Source organism: Abrus precatorius, unplaced genomic scaffold (genome assembly GCF_003935025.1).
Source record: "Abrus precatorius isolate BTA unplaced genomic scaffold, Abrus_2018 Scaffold8, whole genome shotgun sequence".
Taxonomy (NCBI): domain Eukaryota; kingdom Viridiplantae; phylum Streptophyta; class Magnoliopsida; order Fabales; family Fabaceae; genus Abrus; species Abrus precatorius.
The window spans coordinates 22,863,476-22,884,786 of record NW_020874428.1 but is presented as its reverse complement, the minus strand read 5'-3'; the positions used below and the strand labels follow the sequence as shown (position 1 = coordinate 22,884,786).

Sequence of the window (21,311 nt, the reverse complement as noted above, 5' to 3'; positions counted from 1 at the left end):
ACCAACGCCCTCTCTGATTTTCATCCAATGCCAAAAATTTTCTTTTAGTTATATGAGCAGATTTAATCATATAATTATCAGCTTTAAAATTAGATAAAAAAATATATTAAGTTATTTTTATTTGATTTTAATGATAATTTGTTAGTTTTTAATAATAATCTTCAAAAGCATTGTAATCATAAAAAAGATATTTTCTTTGTTGATTTTATAATCCAATATTATAATCTAAGAGTAAGTTTTAACTAGTGTTCTTAAGACATTAATTAAGAAAATAAAAGTATTTTTTATTAAAAATGTTATTAATACAATTCTATCATAATTTTTAATGTACCTTAATTTGTTAATTTTTTTAGTCAATACCCTTTAATGACTTATTAGTAAGATCCTAATCTAAATAAATAATACATTTAAATGGTCAGACTAACTTTTCCTATCAATCAAGTTATAATATTTAAAAATAACTCCGTCTAAATATGCTTATAAACATGTTAATTAAAAATCAGTTCTTGATTATATATATAATTGAAAACGTTGTTTTGATAATTTTTTGTCTAAGTATATGTTTAATTCAATTTTTAAAAGAAATGTTTAATTCTTTTAACTTCTTTGAAAACATTCAATTAAACCAAATATGTTATAGGGAAATATTGAAGTTTTAAGTAAGAGTAGTTTGGCTCTTTTATGTGAAAAACACTTTATGCTTTAAAAAAAGAGAGAATTTAATTTGTTCTTTAACATCGATCATTTTCCCTTTTTTTTTTAATAAAAAGAAAGAGGATGGTCCTTATCAGACCACCTGGTATATTACGAGTAAGAGTTGAATTTAATAATTGTAAAGTTATTTTATCTTATCAGTTAATAACATTAATAAGTAGTATTAGTGAATGAAGAATAGAGGAACTTCTTTTCTCTTAAACTTTTTATTTATTCAGATTTTAAAAAGTAGGCATGTTAGGTCAGTGATATTATTTGACTTTGATAACTTAACACTAATCGTAAAAGAAAATGCTTTGTATAAGCAAAATTGAGATTTTTAAAAATTTTAAAATATATTTTTAATATATAGTATTTTTTATTGAATAGACAATAAAAAATAATGATAATTGGTATAATTAATGGTGGCACATGTTATGGTAGTACTGTGGTGGCGAATTATTACCGGTATATGTAGGAATGTGTGGTCGTTAGTTTCGGTAGTTTGGTAGAAACTTTAGAAGGAGTTATCGTTTCTTTTATTATATTTTATCGTTGCATGTTTGGCGCCTCGCTGGTATTCATAGTCTACAATCAGGTACTACTCTACCTATGCTAATTTTTTAGACCTTTTAATGACTAATATACCCTCCACATTTGTTCAACTTAAATGACGTATGGTTTAGGCAGTAAAGGACTAAAGGTCATAAAATGTGGGTGCCATTAAGAATTCTTTCAATTGATGTGAATTTTAAATTAAAATTGCTAGGTAGACAATTTAATTAGCAGTTAGGCACAATTGACTATAGCATTAGCTATTATTGCATCTAAACTTTTAGTCATTGCAATTATTTTCTCTCTTTGATTTAATGCTGTTGTTTTTACTCTACAAATTCTCTATCTAGCATTACTTGTGGCAGCAAAAATGGAATGCCAAAGATTAAAGGTAATTGTTTTTTTTTTTTATTAAATAAAACTCAAATGAAAGAGGTAACATATTGCTCAAAACTACCATGTAGTATTACAACTTCAAATTATTTCGATTCATGGCTTCGTGAGTTATTAATATCTCAAAGTAACTTCCATAAGCGCCATGCCCAAAAGCTCTTTGCTTTGAACTTTTTTCTTGGTCCCTTTATTCTTTTTTTTTCTTTTATAAAAAAAGTTAAGGTTGCTTTTACACTTATAATTATCAAAAAAATATTCCCAACAGACTATGTTTTGTGAAATGAAATTATAAGAAATGAGATCTCTGCAGAATCAATAAACTCTCAAAGGTGGTGGTTGCCAAATCTGAAACTGTGAAGACTCTTCCTTATAAACCCCACTGTTATGCATCCTCTTAAATTATTTAACTAATAAGTACCTTCTAATTAACTTAATTTTAAATTGAAGCATCTATGAATTAATTAATGTGGATGACCATGGACGTTTGAGCACAGTTCAACAGGGAAATCACCAATTATCATATGAAAAAATAATCTTAAAAGGTAAGGTTGAGCCACCTGGTTGGAGGAGAATATATAAAAATGAAACTGTTTGTTAGAATTTTGTTTTTTGATGTGGAACCGTTTGGTGGCACATTACTCTTTGTACTTTTGCCACATGACATATATTTGTTCGTAAAGTACAAGATTTTTTTTAAAGCTGTCGTAGAGTACAAGTTTTGTATGCATAACTAAACAAGGTAAATAGCGTGGCAGTGTTAATCCTAGTTATTATATGGCTAATTAAAAAGCAAAGGGAGTTTATAAAATTAACTCATATGCATAAACATAAAAATAATAAATTCCTTCCTTGAGTTTCAAGTGATTTTTCTACAACATTCATTCACTTTTTTCTTACGAGGCCTAATTTGTGTCCTTAGCTTGGGTTGTGGCTTTTGAGTTTTGAAACTTCTAAATGCCCGCGAACCTCCCAATCCTTTTTTTTATTATTTCAATAAGCTTCCCATTACATGTAGCACTCCATCTTTCTTGAATTATAAGCTATGTTTTAGAATAATGACAATTTGACATCACTTTTTTTTAAAACTCTGTTCGTACCACTTGATAAATAAATACATATATTCAGTATACCCTTTTTCTTACCTTCATTCTATTACCCTATTATCATGTAAAAAAATTCTATAAACCCTAATACTAAAAACCATTGGTAAATATTATGTGAATATATACTTATGAATGTTCCAAACAGAATATATAATACTCACATATTGTCTTATGAAACATGCAGTAAAAATCACTTTAAACCAATAAGTTTTTTAGAAGCACATTTTTTGGTGATTTATTTTTAAAATCATTTGAAATTGGTCATATACGAACTGAATAAATAATTTTTTTGAGAAGCACACTTTTCTTTTCTTTTCTTTTTTTATGAAAATATGAAATACGATTGAATCCCCATTTTGGAATGTCAAACCGCAAACCGTCCATGGCCATGTCCTTCCCGAATTGACACCATCAGCCCAACACGAAACGTTGTTTCTGTAACGCCACACGTCCACACACTTTTCAAATCAAACAAAATTTACGAGAATAATCCAAAACACAACGAATACGTATCATGGCCCTCTAAACACACCCATCACATTACATCACACAAACCCTTGGGAGAGGGACTGGGTTTCTTCACTTTCTCAATATGGACCCCAACCTCCATTTAATTTATTATCAAGATAACTTCTGCATGTAGGAAATATCAGAAATCAATTAGCAATTAAATACAATTGATTCTAATTAAGTGTATTACAGTGTGATATATAATGTTTCCAAAATTAAATTAAATTTTCTTCTTCTTCTTCTCACCCTCTGTTCACCCTATCAAACAAGGCTCTATCTATGTCATTTGATAAGTAGATTGTCCATGAAAGGCAAAAAAGGTGGAATCTTTGTTGAAGAATGCTCACCTTCAGGATAATGACGATTTCATGAGTATGACTGTATCCATGAATAATTGTTTCATGTTAATGGGCACACAATTTTCGTAATAGCTGTCCCCTTAACTAAGCATGCATCAAAATAGGAACAGGGGCCCCTTTTTCTTACTATTAACAGAGCCCCTCTGTTATCCCATTAAAAACAGAATTACTAAAAATAAAAAGATTTTAATTTTAAAAAGTAATATTAATGAAAGCTTTTTGCTTTAACAAACCTGCAATTTCTCTTTTTTTTCTTATAAATCAAAGAGTGTTACGTATATAATGACTCAAAATTAATCTTATTTAATTCCAAAGGAGTCAATTTTAAAAGCTGTAGTGCACGCGTGATGTATGTCCGTGCATCCCCGTAGCTAATCAAATATGAAATTATGAACTGACTACTCATAATTCGTGCGGTTCTACTCAGCCCAAAAGTCGTAATAATATATCAGACATATTTATTAATTCACGGTGAAGTAGTAAGAATTTATTAAATTAGTTCTTTTATATAAAAAGATCATTTTTATATTTAAGCCAAATTAATTTATATCCAAATTGAATCTATATTTTAAAAATATTTTTTACATAACGATGACTATGATGTTTTAGTTTATAATTTCATATAAATTACAAGTCTTTCATTACTAATTAATCCTACTGAGTTTCAATTAAAAAAATTACAATTTTCCACCACATATCAATCAGTTTCTTATTTATTTTTCTCCACCTAATTAACTAGTGCCATTTTGTTTATTTCCATAAATTTTAAAATTAAATCAGTTATTAAGCTGATTAAGACACTAGTTCAAAATTTAACAGTTGAATCGTAATTATTTTGCTTTTGGTGATGAACATTTTGTAATGAATGTTACTTTTGTCTTTTCCTGTATACAGAGTAACTGTGTCTGGTATCTAAAATAAAACAATGGTCAATAAAAATAACATTAGATTCAATTCCCCGAATATCCAGTCTTTAAAATTGGTAACTTTCTCTTTCAAACTGAGAAAAGTATAGAAAGAAATGATTCCACTCGTTGAGTTTGTCAAATCGTTCCAAAGAACATCATTTTCCCATCAGTGGGAGACAGAAGTCAGTTGCATGAGGTGTTCGCTTTAGTTGATGTCTTCTCATTATGATTATCAAGATTTTCCCTGCATATCTTATCCTTGGGCACAAAATCGGATGACTTGCAGTTTTTTATTTATATTTAATTTTTTAAAAGTAAGTTTACATTAATATTTAATATTATTTTTTAGAAAAAGTTTAATTTACCTTTTCTATATTTGTTTACGTGAAATTTTTTAAAATTGTGAAAAAAGCTTTTCTATTATTTGAGATTCAATTTTTTTAATAAAATATCCTTAAATCAGCTTAAAAAATTTAGACTTATGAGTAATAGAAAGAATTTTTTCACATACTTTTAATGAAAAAATTAGATGTCTAATTTCTAGGTGTTTTAAAGGGTTAATTCCAGGGATTTGGTACCAGCCTATTTCCATGATGCAGATCCAGGCTTATATGCGAATTGATATGACAATTTGAATGTGGGCAATTTAAACCATTCCTTAGCTACATGGTCCCTCATGAATTTAAATATATAATTTGTATGTGTTAACTTTGTGAGCTGTATTTGCCACCATAATGTGCAGATGAAAACAGGTATACCTGTCTTAATTAATTTCTATCCAGGTTTTGCAAATCTTCTTTAACTAATTAATTAAGTCGCGATTGAAAATATATTATTGTTTTCATTGAAGGAACGGAATTATGTGGACTAGCATATTATTATATATAATTCAAAGACACAAATTAAAAATATAAAATAAATTATGGTAAGGGATAGCCGTGGTTTGACAATAAGATGTGTATGAATTAATTTAAATATTTTTAGAAAATAATTAATATAGTCATTTTCAATTTAGAGCATTCATTTGAACAGTTAATTATCAGTTGTTTGTTAATTAAAGTATATATTTATTCATTAATATGTTTTAAATTAAGAAAATATGCAAAATGAGAAAGTGGAGATTTATTTACTATTAATTTGAATTTAAATATTTCATAAATATATCTAATTTTAAATGAAATAAACATTGATTTTGTGCATCTTCCATATTAAAGGAGATAAATATATTTTTTATTTAACCCTAAAAATTTAGTCAAATAAAGCAAAAGGGGGTCTCCCTTAAAATGAGGCTCCATCTCCTCTTCCTAAAAATTCTATAAAAACATCGAATTTTTATTTATACTTGAGTCTTGTTAAGACGTTATTATCCTTAAGGTGCAGAAAAGAAACTAGACAAATTAACAATTTGTTGGCCGCCATGCTAATAACACTTTATTTAGCATAATTAAAATTTGAAGCTAACCATCTTAGTTTGGAGAACTTAAAATTAGCCTTGAATTTCACAGATAGAAAGAGGTTTTTGGAACGAAGTGAATTTGACTTTTGTAGGTTCTTCTACGTAACTTTTAGTTATTTCTGACTACTCTATAACAACATCATTTTTTCCCTCACTATTCTAGTAAATATATCCTTTTTGGTACAAAACATTAATTAATCGTATAAAGAGAATTATGCCAATCATTTACTTGAAAATCCAAATAGCACTAAAAAAATGCCCAAGTGGATGGGAAACAATTATGTCCAAGTAAATGGGAAGCAACTATGATGAGAGGAACAGGAAATCAACTACTTAAAATTATTCGTACATTTTAAATGTAATAAAGACTTATTATTCCATTTCTAGTGTATTATTCATTGAATTAAGTATTCATTGGGAATGTATAGTGTAGTGTCACCGATTTTTGTGGGCTTGGACATGTGATTCCCCATGCCCATGTGACCCTTATTAAAAGTCACACGTGCGTAATGGTCCCCCTCTTCCTTCTGAAGAAAATTACAGCACATAGAAAAATAATGAAATTATTGAAGTGCAACTTAGAATGATCGAAGATAATACATTATGAGTGAATCTCTATAAGATATGAATCTTTTAATTATTTGTTTTCACAAAGTTAAGCATAAAACAACTGTACGGAGAGTCATGTGCATGCCTAGCTCATCAAGATAATGCTTTCATTTTGGTCAATTACCCATTGGGTTATCAAATGCATGAGGAGTTGAAGATGGAAACCATGGAATCAAACGTGTTTAAGACTATAACCAATGTAACTAGATGCATATAATTACTGCAACTAAATCTGGGAGTACGTTATCTTAAATATTAATTGATCCACCTTATTATATTATTTCACACCTTAGTCAACTCAAATGGATGAAGATCCTAATACATTCACTTAGGCTGATAAAGAAAGCAAGAAGCCAATTATTGGAAAGATTTTTAATCTGTTTTCAGGATTTTACATTAATAGGGTACTCTTATGTGCTTTAATAATGTTATATATGCTAACAAAAATACATTTAGGAAATGATACTGTTAGCTATTAGAAAATATTGGGTTTAGATTTGAATTATAGATACTTTACTAGTTAAGCATTGAGGGTTCCGTGATAATATATAGTCAAAATTATGGAGATGCGTGTTAACGTTGATTTGGATAATTGAACTATTAATTTGAATCATGTCAATTTTCTTAAGAACGTGATAATCTTCAGTTATTAGGAGAAAGACATAAACAAAATATGGCTTCGTGCGAAGTACCCTTATAATTTCACCATAAAGGTTGTGATATTTTCTCATAATGTGGCTAATTATCCCTAATCTTAACAAAAATGAGATAATTCAAATGTGATTAAAGGCAGCATAACGCGTGACCAGAGCAATAGAGGCAGGTGGTTTGAGTGTATGGCCCTCAACGTGATCAAATGTCTCCCCCTACTCTTTTGATAAATTAGCATCGGATTATTACAAACTTGTTAATGAAATAAGTCCAAGATAAAATGCTTGCTAGTAGAAAACAGGGTTTTATCTATGATAAAGTGTAACGTGCTTTATACAATATAATTTTACAATATTTTTTTATGCATGAGAGAGACAAGATAAAAAAAGGAAAAACATGTTGTAAAATGATTAATGTGACAGAAAAATTAGATACGAGAGGACAAGAGTATGTAAAAATTGTAAAATTTGTTATATAAATAACATATTCGGTAGTTATTACTATCACTTGTTTGCATGCATCACAAGAGAAAATGTATAGTCTAACACACCTCAAAGTAACATCAAAGTACTAACAAGCAGTAACTAAACTCGTATGAGAGAAAATGAGCAACTTATAAAACTTATATAAAATTATCTATGAATATGTTTAATAAATCATTTTAGGTGACTTATAATTTATTTAACCAAATACAGCTGTTTGATAAATAAGCTTATCTCATTGGTTTATAACATTCTTTTAGACGTTACTTGTAATGCATTTAATTTGAGGAAAGTGGAAGAGAACAAAGAGAGGAAAGGAATGAGAATACTAAAATCCCTAATTAATTATCCTCTTAATTTTATCTCCTCTCTAATAATGGAGGATTGGAATAGAAAAATAATTTATAATTTTTGAAGTATATTCATTGAGATTTTATTTACTCGCTCCCTTCATTGATACATATAAACGTATAACAGTATATTACTATATTTTTTTTCTCTCCTTTCATCACTTACTAATGAAACGAGGAGCCTCTTTTCCTTCTTTTTTTTTTCTTTCTTTCTCATTTTCCCTTTGCTTGACCCTCCTTTGAACTAAAAATAATAATTTATTTGGCTGGGTCACGAAATTCTTGGTTTCATGCAATTAGCTAGGCTATAAAGTCAGTGATGCTGATGCATTAGTCATTTACCTGACTATAAATATTAATAATAACCTTACTGATAAGCATTTTTATTCTTAGTAACTGGATTTTAATTTATCTATACGTCAATTGCCAACTTACCATGTTAGACAGCATATTAAGAAGTATACAAGCCTCCAAGATGTTTCATCTACCATAACCACTTCATTGGCAACAGCTCACTCTCATATTCAACTGAGAGAAAAGTCAAAAGAACAGTATATGATTTATATCTGGTGTAAATTATATTCACATTCTCCCAAAATTTAACTCTCATTTCGTTTTATCCTACACAAACTTTCTTTAATTTATTTAATAATATAACACTGCATACACTTCATTGTTAAAGTAATGTTAATTAAAAAAAGGGATATCGAGCATTATTTTTTAAAACATCAGATATGTGAATGTAATTTGTCCTTAACATCTTTTATAGTTATGTTATTGAAATATTTAAAAAATGACATTACAAGTAATATTGTAGATAATTTATTTTTATTCTTATTTTTTAATTCTTTTTATATACTTGCATATAAAAAATAATTTCTAAATCAAATTAAAGAAAATGGAGCCAAAATTTTAAAAAAATGTTTCCAAATTTAAGAAATCTTATACTAATTTTTGTTTGTAATTCATGAACGTGGTTGATCCAATATAAATATTTTTTTTTTGTTTAGATTATATATATTCTTCATTAGAGAATTGTGGAGACAACTATATTCGAACTGAATGGAATTATTATTGGACACAAAACCCTTCTTCTTAGAATTTAAGACAGCTACATTTCAATATAAATAAATTTTAATTGTGAATTTTAGCTTCCTATCTTTTATTGTTTTGCCTTTTCCAATGTTAATAATGAACTGAACATAAACTCATATACTATATGTAACTGTTGAAGAGGTAGTCAAATATTTATTAGAAGACTTGCATCTCCACTAGTACTGGGAGAAGTACAAAGTAGACACAGATACTTCGTGAATGAAATCCTGGGACAAGGATGCAACCCCCAGCATATACGCAAACAAGGCCTGAAACACAAGATGCTTAATTTTGCTGCTAGATCTTGATTTATAAGTTAACAAATTAGAAAAGGTCATGCATTCTGAATTACTAAAATGCCCTTCAGAAGTGCCTCTACTTCCAGAACTAGGCTTTTCTTGTTCTGCAAAGTTTGTACTTGAATCTTTCTTTAATCCATGATCTTCATTTCATCTTTGCGATGAAAGAATGACATCAATGGCTTGTCTTACTTGAGAAATGTCAGGAGCTTTTCCACCTTGGACAGGCCAAAATTCATCAGCTGCCAACACCTGCACCATGAACAAGTAAAGAACAATGATGTCACAATCAAGTTTTCAATTTAAAGCCATTACCTTAATTTGAAGAAACTGAATATTTGAACATACATAAAGAATTGTACAGGACCATAAAACTACATATATTCAAAGAAGAAGAAAATTTGTGGACTGTGTGCAAGTACCACCTTCACTTGCAACTGCAGAAACTTCACATAACTAATTGCTTTCTCCAACATGGTAACCAAATCAACCTGAAAATATTATCAACAAAATTAAACCATATTCTGATAAGTAAAATTTCATACAGAATTTGGTTAGTTGAAGCTTCAACTTTGCCAATTATATGATCATTTTCTCAGTTATTGCTACAAGGGAAGTGCAAAAAAAGAAACTTTTCAGGGCTAGTTTTGAAAAAGCACCTTGGAGCCGTTGGGTACCAGTTCTTGTAGTATCTTAAGCCGCTCACTTATTCTCTCTCTTCTATTCTGTGAAACAAACATTCCATCAACATTGAATCTCATATTTTAAGTTTTCTTAATTTGCAATCAAAACTTGGAACAATCAAATATGATTTAACTTCGGTTTGAAGCAAACCTTGGCAGCAACACTTTGAGGATCCTTAGATGGGTTTGACTTAGGTTTTGCAGCTTTACTTGCAACAGTGCATGGCTTCTTCGCATTGGCAGCTTGCATGTTCTCTCCCTGTGAACACAAAAACTGACCTCAATTTTCATTCTAAATTCATAGATAGAGTTCTCCAACCACTAGTTTTAAACATTGAAAGCTCTTTAAGAAAAATGGTTAAGGTATAATTGAGAAAGCAATAAAATACCATAGAAGAGCGCTTCCTCAAGACCAATTCTTGTGCTACTGACTCATGTAGGCTATCACTAGGGACATTTGGTTCAGAAAATAGCCACCCAGATGAACTTTCAGCATGTTGTTTCTCTCTTGCACTATGGAATATGGAGCTATAGCCACTGGCAGTTTCAAAGCAACTAAAATTATGCATTAGGCGCATGTCTGTGGTGCTTCTAGGACTAACATGGTTCCATTGGTTATAACCTTCATGCAAATTACTCGCTTTGGAGACCAGCCAACTTTGGTTAAAGCTAAGCAAAGATTCACTACCTTGCATGAGGTTGTTGCACTCATTGGCTTTGAAATTAATCAGAGATTCAGCTTCTTCAAGTTGGCAATTTGTGCCCTTATAAACATACCCATTGCCATTGCCACACAGAGGAGGAGAACGGGTTATGGCTGAAGCTGAATCATTGCTGAGCCCATTAGTGTTCTGTGAGCCATCTTCCTCTTCAACCACAGATTTTTGGTATTCATTATTGACCCCATAAGAGAGTGCCATTAAGGAGTTAGAGAAAACCCAAATGCAAAAGCAACTATGGTTTGTTCTAGCAGATCAAAAATGTGCATGACAACTAGTGAATGAGGCCTCTTTATAGATGTTCAAGCTTTAAAAAACCAACCACCATTTATTTGTATTGATGGAGATTGGAGTAATAGTACTTAACTGAAATCTTAACTATGATGAGGGAACAAGAAATCAAAATCTAATACTAAAATATTGATGTATATGTTTACGAATTTCAAAAATGTTAGTTTAATTCATCTTCACATTGGGATTGTTAGCTGGCAAAAGAGAATGCATTGAAGATAAAAGAAGAGCAAAGTTGCATAAGGGTCGCCGGATCCTTCGCCAAACCCACGTCTATTTGATTCCCGATTTGGTTAGTCTCACTTTGATGAAAAAGCTGATGCTGCTTTGGGTTGCTTCTTACATGCTTCCTTGTATTACTTAAGCACGTGAGCTCATATTCTATTTTATGTACCATATGTTAACAATTTAACATTCTGTACTAGTTATTGAACTGGCTAAGATAGCACTGATTTGCAAGATGGTTTTTGTATATAATTCCATTTATTTTCCCCGAGTTATAATTTTTTATTTTTGGGTAAATTTTGAGATTGGCAAATATGCAGAGAAACGTAACGTGGAACGTTTTTAAAACTTGGCATGAAGGGTTCTTGTATAGGAAGTATAAATAATTAACCTTCTTGGATTCAAGGCTTATGACGTAGTCTCATATATATAGCATGAATTCCTACTAGTTAGGGAGAGATCGTAATTAAGGTCACGTTCAATTGGTTACTTGCAATAATTAGAACATTTTAGATAAAAATCTCATTAATATAAATTTAAATTTTTAAGTACACACAAAGAAATATAACATTTTCTTGAAATCAATTTTAATAATCTCAAAATGTAGATTCTATTTATTTATTTTTTTGAAAATTTGTGTATACTTTTATATACAAAAATACAGCTAAAAACTAAATAAATAAAAGAGTAACACGCATATCAGCACGTTTTGAGAAAGTAAGAAGTATATAATAAGATAAATACCGGTTGCAGGACGAAAGATAAATATATAATCAATGGTGCAAGACATTCTATCAAGTGTAGTTAATTTCTTAAGGTTTTGTTTGGAAGTTTGGAGGGAGAAGAGTTTGAAGAAAGAAGAAGGTTAAACCCTTCCCTTGTTTAAATGTTTAATATTGAGAAGGGAAGGTGATAAGGGAGTTTAATTATATAAATAATTTTAAAATTAATATTTTTATTTTTAAATTTTTTTAAAAAAAATTATCACTGAAAAAATTAACATTTAAAAAAAATTTAAAAAAATTCTATTTGCAAAATAATATGAAAAAGTGAGAGAGAGAAAATCCTTAAAATGGAGGAACTCAAAAAACAAGCTTTTGAAGGTTTTTAGAGGATTTAGAAAAACTCTCAAAACCTTTTCCTCTTAATTAAGCAATTCCCAAACAAGATAACATTTTCTAATCCTTTTTCTCCCATTTTCTCTCTTCCTAAACCTAACTCTCAAACATAGCCTAAATTTATGATTTTACAATTACAATTTTATAATTGAATTGGATGTTTAAGACATTGATGTATTTACACTTCAACTATGTTAAATGAATAGTCAAAAAGATAATAATTTAGTAAATAACAACAAAGAAGATGTAAGTATAGTGATTATATTTTTAATAAGTATAATGTGTTAAAAACAATGACCAAAACCATCTGCAATACCAATATTGTGTAACTGATATTTTAAATTATACTTAAGAAGAGCTATATAGGTTTTTACATTTACATGCATTAATGTTCGTTTCTGAATTTTTTTAATAATAAAAATAAGAGGTTAAAACGTCTTGTTGATAACATCTCAGCTCAAGAAAATTACTAGCATAGCAAAAATTAAAATACTAACATGGAAGCACTATCGCTTTTGCTTCAAAACTTCGTATAAATAAATTGCATGACAGAATAATCTAAATGCTATTGTTTTGTTACAATTTAAGACCACCGTGTTACAGAATGCATATACTAACTGCAATTTGTGACTTGGACCAAAAATATTATAAACATATAGCATACTTCAACTTGTTAAAAAAAGAGTGACATAAACAAATGTATGTTAGTCCGAACAATAGCATCACTGATATCTTTAAGCATAAATAATTCAGTTACCATTAGCTGTTGGCAAAGGAAAAAAGTCAACATTCTCTTGAACAGATTCCATCAGACTGAATTTTTAAAACCAAAAGGAATTCCTGAAATCAACTCAGTTTTTCTTTTCCTTCATGACATGTTCATTTTTAAGGTTATCTTTCTTTTTTGTGCAGAACTTCTTCTGGCTACTCATAAAGACAGTTAAGTATATCTTTTATAGACACAAAGAAGATCATCATTCACATGTTTAGTTCTAAAGACAAGCAAATTTCGGGGCAAGGGGGGGAAAAACCAAAGCTGGCATTGAAAATGAGCAATTCCTTTTCCTTGTCTCATGCAGACTGTCTAATTGTGTCCTTGTTACCATGAACTTGGAAAGTCTTAATCAGGGAGCAAATCAGAATTTTCCCTATCTTCTAAATCCACAAGAACATTATGTAAACATCTTCAGAATTTGCCAATTAGTGTTCTCATCTAGATTGCCATTGTTTATTGAATACACCTGGCTAGTTTAAGTAATATAATATTACACTTAAATACAGGTTAACACTAAATAATGAAATGTTTCTAGCTCATCTCTCTCTCAAATATTCAATGCATATAATACTACATATACTAATTGTTGACGTTGTGTCTAAGATGGAATGTGCTCAAATATCTTGGTTTCGGGCTTGTCTCCAATAAGTAACAACTAACAGTAAGGTATTTACACGATTCATAGTAGTGAGCAGTATGAGCTGTTATCTTGAGTGTTGTTATTTTTTTGTCAAAAGCAATAATGTTCAGTTTTTTTTTTTTTTTGGTCAACTAATCTTGAGTTGTAATTGGCAGTGTGATGTACCCAAGGACCAGGCTGCCAGTGCCAGCCCGTATACTACATTGGTACTTGGCAAATAGCGATGTCATTCACCCAAAACTAAAAAACGATGTTTACATCTTTCATAATGTGGATATTAGGTTGCTCACTTATATATGTGGAGAACTAGGATTTCACTCCTCTAAAGTGAAAAGATGTATAAATTTACCTTAGATTAAAAGTTAATTATATATAATAAATGTTTAAATTCAAATCAATGGTAGATGTATGCTTACTTTTTCACTTTACACATCTCCTCACCTTAGATGAGTCAAATCTAGGAAACTTATCTTTAAAGTGAGCAAGTAAAAATATAAGATAATATTAGTTTAATTTAAAATTAATAACCCTTTTAAACTCTTAACCGACTAAAACAACTTTGCTAAATGGAACAAAACCATCACGACAAAATGAAAATGGATGAAAATAATATGTTAAAGATGAAAATAATGGTGAAATCAACTGAAAATCACCCCTTCACCATTTTGTAACAGAAAGTTCGTACCGTTTAGTATTTTTCCCATTTAAATCTTTGCCAGCATATTTAAAGAAACTTGCTATCTATTAATTGTCCCAAATTTTGTTAGTTCTCTTTCCCTTTCCATTGGTCTATCTCTGAACTTCACCTTTCTACATTATCTTATTGGATACCAAAGATTACTGATATAACACAAGTAGCCTACTAATAATCCCATGGCGTCTGCAACAAGAAACAGTTTACGCTATCAATATTTCAATAACGTACATGATATTTTTATTTCACGAAACCCTACATTTTGACTTATGGCCATGGCTTATCAGTAAGCCAAGGAGACGAAAAAAAAATAGCATAATAAACTTTCAGTCTTTCAAACTAATTGCACTTTCAAACTTCATTAGTAAAGATGAAAAAGCAATCAAACACTAAGAAATATTATTCATTATGCCTGTATGAGTTTTATTTATTCAACTCTCGTCCAATTCTTATAATTTTCAGTCTCAATTCTTTTAATTCCAGTCTTCCTGAACCATGAGCAATATCATAACATGGATGTACAGTGTTTAGTTAAAAAAAATTGAGAAAGAAGAGATTTTTATAACTTCTAATTTAGTTCAATATTTTAGAAGGGAAATGAACAAAAATAACTCCTCCCTTAACTTTATCTCTCCTTCAAAAATAGAAGTATTTGAAAATGAGAAATATATAATAATAAATTTATTTATATCTCCTCTCCTCCTCAACCATACAATGCAGTACCCGTGACATTATTAGGAATTTAGGAACTACTTGTAAATAATCATGTTAGCAGAAACCAAAAACCAAAATGAGTCACCGTCACCTGCTCGCCACCTGTCACCATTGACACAAACAAAAGTAGTGTCGGTGATGGGTAAACCCACATAACAGATAGAAGTAGAAGACATGGTCAGAATGCGGTGCCAGCTGGGCTCCTGGGGAGTAAATCAGTGCATTTTCAACAGAAGCTTGAAACCCAACCCAAAATATACAAGGCATAGGCTTAATAAATGAAAAACAAAAGCCACTGAACAAGAAGGGTCTTCTAATCAAAAGATTTTACGAAATATACAAGAATTCCATCATTTCTTTTTCTTTTGAACTTCGACCTTTTATCCACAAACAAGGATTCGTTGATTTTACGACATATACCAGAATTCCATCATTTCCACATTTTTACTGCGCCACTGAACAAGAAGGGTCTTGGTTCAAGGGAAATGCAGCAACTAGTAACCTGCAAATTCTCACAACAGAACATCCAACTAATCAAAAGACAAATCCACATGAAAAAACCTAGCTTTGTCTTCCACACAAACAAGAACGTGCACATATCTAGCTTAAATCCCATTCCATTATAAAGCCACTAAAACAAGCATTATATATCCTCCCTCACTACATAATACAAAGTACAAACACAAAGTTCTTTTACCTAGACACAAGCTTCAGTATGCAAATAGTGCACTTGTCTGATGAAACTAGGACGATCTCAACGGATTGCAAGATGAATAACTTTTCTTTAGAATGAGAAGTATGTAGGAATTATTACTTATCATTACTTATATATCCACTCTCATTTACTTAATACACAATGCAGTTAATATCACTGGATATTGGCTACAGACAAAGCTTCAAGATCCATATGGAGTGTGGAAAATGCAGTCAGACAACACGTAGATTAAATAATGAAAAAAAAAAATTGTTTGCAGGGAAAGTCACAGATATGGACACGACAAAAGAAAAAGGGATTTGCATAGATCATAATGCATTGAGTTTGTTATATATATAACTAATATGAGAACCTCTCATAAATGGTGAAGACATCTACCAGTTGATCATTCAAATTGACAAAACTAGCATTGATGTCTCTAAATAAGATTTTCTCTCTAATAAAATGACAATTTATCTTGATATGTTTTGTTCTTTCATAAGATAAAATACTGGATTTAAAGCAATATGCAAAGCTATCTAATTGTAGCAAATGAGTGTCATTTTCATAACCTCTCCAAATATCAGTTCTTTGAGCAATTGTTTCAACTAAATAAGTTTGCATGTAGCTTAGGCCATGGTTTCATATTTTGCTTTTACACTAGATCGAGCAACTACACTTTGTTTCTTACTTTTCCAGAAAATCAAATTACCACTAATAAGAACATAATATCTAGAAATGGATCTCCTATCAATAGGGAACCAGCCTAATCTGCATCAGAGTAACTCATAGTTTGAGTGTGACTCAAACCCGACATCCACCATTGATAACATTGAGAGAAACATAACATATATTATAAGAAACATACCTCGATTCCAACCGTGGCTTCTTATTAGCCTTCTTGTTCTTTTTCCGATTTTTCAGACTTGAATTGTCATCAGTAGAATGTGCTGAACCTGATTGCAGGAACACATCTGCAGAGTTGGAGGTTCCAGGAGCTGATCCTTGTTTTGGCATCTGAAACTCGTGACACGTGGAAAGCGTCCTAGAAGACTCAGGAAATTCAACTTTAGTTTCATTATCATAATTGGCCACAGAACCTGCAACACCCATATCTTTATTACCCAGTTCAACAGGGGTATTTCTTATAGTTGCTGCGGATGACACAGCACTAGCATGAATATCTTGCAAACCCTTTCCTTTGAACATGTCATAAAGTTTAGATTTTGACTTAATCATCTCAATGAGCTTTGTTCCTGAACCAGAATTACCTGCATTAAATACTCGTTTAGTGGGCAAGCACATTGGTACCAAAAATTTATTAAAAATATGCAATAAAGCATACACAAAAAGATACCCAGAATTGAAAGAATAACAGCACGAGCAGCTAACTGCTCAGCCTCCTTTTTGCTTTTAGCTGCCTCACCAGTGTAACTCATACCATTGAAAACTAGAGAAGATTTAAAAACAGGAATCACCCCTTCTAGCTGAACAGTGTTGTATGTAGGTCTTTCTAGATTCAGTTTAGAAGCATATTCGTTCAAGAGAGCCTTGCAAAATGTAGAAATCTGGAAGACGATGACAATGAAAAGTCAATGTTTTAGAGAATGATAACACCAGACCAAGCCAAAATGAAGCAATAACAAATCCTAATTGAAGCATCATTCAGATCAATGTTATTTCACCATCCACTTATTTTTTTAAAGTCAACAAGTTATTTCATCAGTGATCAACACTTAATATGAAAATATTTTTGCTAAACATAGATTTAATCATTTAAGAATGATTACCTTTAACAGGGTAAGATAAGAAAGTAAGTATATAAATTATAGTTTACAAAATTTATTTGTTGTGATGATAATATGATACTTCTTTTGGCTCAAACATGCACAATTGGACTGCTGGCATAAAAAAGCAACCACGTGAAGTATCTGATACTGTTACCTTACTTCCTTAAAACTAAGCCTCTGTGACTAGTTGCACAATGATTTTCAACTAAGACCCTATCTTTACACGATACATATCCACTAAAAAAAACTTGCAGAAACACATTTTCATTTCTTACGGAAAAATTATTCAAATGGACAAGGTCCATTTCAACAAAATTGTACACTAACTGAGAATGACAGGTTAAGAAAAATATCAGTAACTTTACTGGACAATACCTTCTTTACTTGATAGACAAAGATATTTAGATAAGAGACATTTGCAAAAAAAAAACAAAAAAAAAATGAAACAAATTCTTCTTATTACAACTGGACCCAAAGTAAACATAAAACAAACCTAATATGTCGCAGAGCTCTAGAACTTTGGAACATATTATTAACAAATATTGACTCAAAGTTACTAAGTATGGGTCAATCAAACTGAAGCTGCAACTACAGAAATTAACACCAACAATTTTGTCACAACATACCTCACAGACGCGAGAGGTTCCTTCTTCTCTATTTCTTTCGGTAAGGCACTCCAAAGCAAGTCTAGCAGCTTCCTGTTCAGCAGCTTTTCTATGGAAAAAAGTAGTTTGGGAAGTGAAACTCGTCCCATCCACCCACACCGTTGACCTAAACTTTGGAGCATGTTGTTGTCCCTCATTGATAGTTTGATATATTGGAAATGCAATGTTTGACCTTTGAGCAAACCCTTGCAAATTATTTTTGTGCATAAAGCCTTCCAGAAAATAGAACAAACCATAACATTATTAGGGACCATTTTGTGTGTTTAATATTGAAGCAGATTAAAAAGTGCCCAATAAAATAAGCGTAATTAGGAAAATTAATTTAAATATGGTGTTTTTGTTGATTATGTACAGAAATATAGCCTTTTTTTGCATAAGTAAGCGTATATGCATTTTCAAAAAATAACAATAGCAATTTTTCCAGAAGAACCTAAATAAGTTAAGTTAAACATGCTAAATGAAAGTTTAGAAACACATTTCCAGCTTATTTTTAATCAAATTATTTTTTAAAAAAGTGATATTGTTCAAATTCAACATTACAAAAGCTCAACTCACCCAAACACAGTCTTAAACCTCATCCAAGTATCGCGAAATAGAGGGAAATTGCGAAAAGTTAGAGTGAAAGCTTAAAAGAAATACGGCTCTTACGAGTAGCGGAACGGTGAAGAGGAACGGGAGTTCCAGATGGTGGTTCAGAAGATGAAACCATCAAGGAAAATGAGTGAGTGACAGTTTTCTCTCTCTAGGCTTTATTTTCCACTCCCGAGGAGGAAGAAGAACTAGACTGCTCTAATGGTTTGTGGAATTCAAAGGACAAGAATCTGATATTGCTGTGCTACCTCCTTGTCAAAGTTATTTTTATTCTTATTTAAAATGAATTGTTATAATATTTACTAATATATTTCTTATTTTTAGACTGGTCAAATAATATATAATTTTTTTGTTTATTATTACTTTTGAATATTTATGGTCATTTTATTTATAGTATCAAATTTTATATTTTTATTATTATATTTATAGTAAGAGTGTTTTAAATAGCATTATTTAATTAAAATTGGCATCAAATAAGTAAGAATAATAAATATAATATTTTATAAATTTTAACATACAGAGATAAAGAAAAATAAAAAATCTATTAATAAAAATATAACAAATTAAGAATATGTTTTATAAAATATGTTTCGCACATCTCAACAAGCTGGAATAGCTCAGTTGGTTAGAGCGTGTGGCTGTTAACCACAAGGTCGGAGGTTCAAGCCCTCCTTCTAGCGTTTTACTCGTTTTAATCATTTTAGAATTATCTTTTTAAAAACTGATGGGAAAGTTTAAAACGTGAGCGGCAGGATTCGAACCTGCGCGGGCAGAGCCCACATGATTTCTAGTCATGCCCGATAACCACTCCGGCACGCCCACTTGGTGTTATAATGTCTTTGTTATTTAATTTTAGTATAGTAAGATAAAATTTATAGGTCGAATTCCAAATATTCGAAAGTATATAGAGCATTGGATTAATATCATGCAATCATGATTCGAGAATCTTCTTTATCTATTTCATGGTCTAGGCTTAGTCAACATTACAGGCCAACTGTTTCACATTAAATTTATTATTTTTATTTTTCGTTTTATAATGTCAAACTCAAATTAGATATTTCGAATTCTAACTTCTCTTGAGATTGACATGTCTTATAAAAGACTATGAAATCAAAATATACATCACTAAATATTGCAATCATCCATCGTTATGCACATTTAGAGTTTGGTTATGAGTCACTTGCACCATTATAAGGATGATTCCCTTCCTCCTTCAAGTATGCACAATACATGTTAAAGTTAAGTCCCCAGCACAAATATTAAAACTGTAAGACATAAAATTAAAGTTAAACTATTTTATGTTAAAATTATATTCATTTTAAAATAAAAAATGCTTATTTTTTAATTTTAAAATGTCTAATATATTATATTATTTTATTTTTTCATACTTATCTTTAAAACTCTCTTTATTCACGTAGCTAAAGGTAGTTGACTATTATTCTCTCTGTTCTTTTTTATTTATTTTTTAAGGTTAAAACATATAGATTAAAAAAATCATTTAATATTTTTGAATCACTAAATTTTGATATTTACTTTCCTATTTTACACTTATATTTTTTTATTAAATTATTTCTAAATTGAATTTTGAATACTCCATAACTTACTTAGAGTTATTAGTATTAATAAATGTTTTAAAAAATTAGCTATTCACAAAATATTCTTAACTCTTTCTTTTTGACAATATTAGCTATATCTATTTATAGAAATTGAGAAATAGAGTAGTGTGAGAATTAAATTTATTTATAAAAATTAAGAAATAGATAGTGTGAGAATTAAATCTATTTATAAAAATTAAGAAATAGAGTATATTATCAAGACTTTCCTTTAATTTTTGAAATTTGCATAAATTAATTAGCCATTTTATTTATGTAAAAATAAGGGTATAATAAAAAAATATTTTTAAAATTCTAATGAGACACATAAAAAAGAATTTATTTTTTTTTAAAACAAGACAATTAACAAGAAACGAAGAGAGTATGATTTATAATTTTGATTAATTTACACACACTTTAATTAATGTTTTATTTATCACTTTTGCTGACCTCGCATAAGATATAAACAATTAAATGTCCATTAAAATATTTACTAAACATTTTCTTATAATTCATGATATCAACACTTAATATTGAGTTTCTTAAGAGTCGACACTCCGTTACCCCACCTGCGTTGGGTCCTATGTAGCCTCTAAATTTGTTTTGCATCAATTTTATTGAGCTTGTCAGAAATTAATTTTAGAATGCCTAACCAAT

The 21,311-nt window shown here is 30.0% G+C and overlaps 2 protein-coding genes and 2 non-coding genes across 6 annotated transcripts; 1 reads left to right on the top strand and 3 right to left on the bottom strand.

Annotated features, from left to right (window-relative positions):
• Positions 1–9,613: 9,613 nt before the first annotated feature.
• LOC113848492 (putative transcription factor bHLH086) lies at positions 9,614–11,066 on the bottom strand. The gene is made up of 5 exons (XM_027478032.1): positions 10,536–11,066; positions 10,298–10,405; positions 10,123–10,188; positions 9,889–9,954; positions 9,614–9,715 (listed from the first exon to the last, which is right to left on the bottom strand). Exons 1-5 carry the CDS (start codon positions 11,064–11,066, stop codon positions 9,614–9,616), a joined length of 873 nt encoding a protein of 290 aa, XP_027333833.1.
• Positions 11,067–14,832: 3,766 nt separating this feature from the next.
• On the bottom strand, positions 14,833–19,317 carry LOC113846998 (double-stranded RNA-binding protein 4-like). 3 transcript variants are annotated; one of them, XM_027475813.1, is made up of 5 exons: positions 19,120–19,317; positions 18,433–18,683; positions 17,374–17,584; positions 16,885–17,287; positions 14,833–15,824 (listed from the first exon to the last, which is right to left on the bottom strand). In XM_027475813.1, the coding sequence occupies exons 1-5, from the start codon at positions 19,178–19,180 to the stop codon at positions 15,767–15,769; spliced, it is 984 nt and encodes a 327-aa protein (XP_027331614.1). In that variant the 5' UTR covers positions 19,181–19,317; the 3' UTR covers positions 14,833–15,766. The 3 variants fall into 3 exon arrangements, with proteins under 3 accessions (XP_027331614.1, XP_027331615.1, XP_027331613.1); XM_027475814.1 differs by having other exon boundaries at positions 15,272–15,824; positions 19,027–19,305; XM_027475812.1 differs by having other exon boundaries at positions 15,457–15,824; positions 16,881–17,287; positions 19,120–19,252.
• Positions 19,318–19,668: 351 nt separating this feature from the next.
• On the top strand, positions 19,669–19,742 carry TRNAN-GUU. Its single transcript has one exon. It is a non-coding gene; the product is annotated as a tRNA-Asn (tRNA).
• Positions 19,743–19,802: 60 nt separating this feature from the next.
• On the bottom strand, positions 19,803–19,884 carry TRNAS-AGA. Its single transcript has one exon. It is a non-coding gene; the product is annotated as a tRNA-Ser (tRNA).
• Between the last annotated feature and the right edge of the window lie 1,427 nt (positions 19,885–21,311).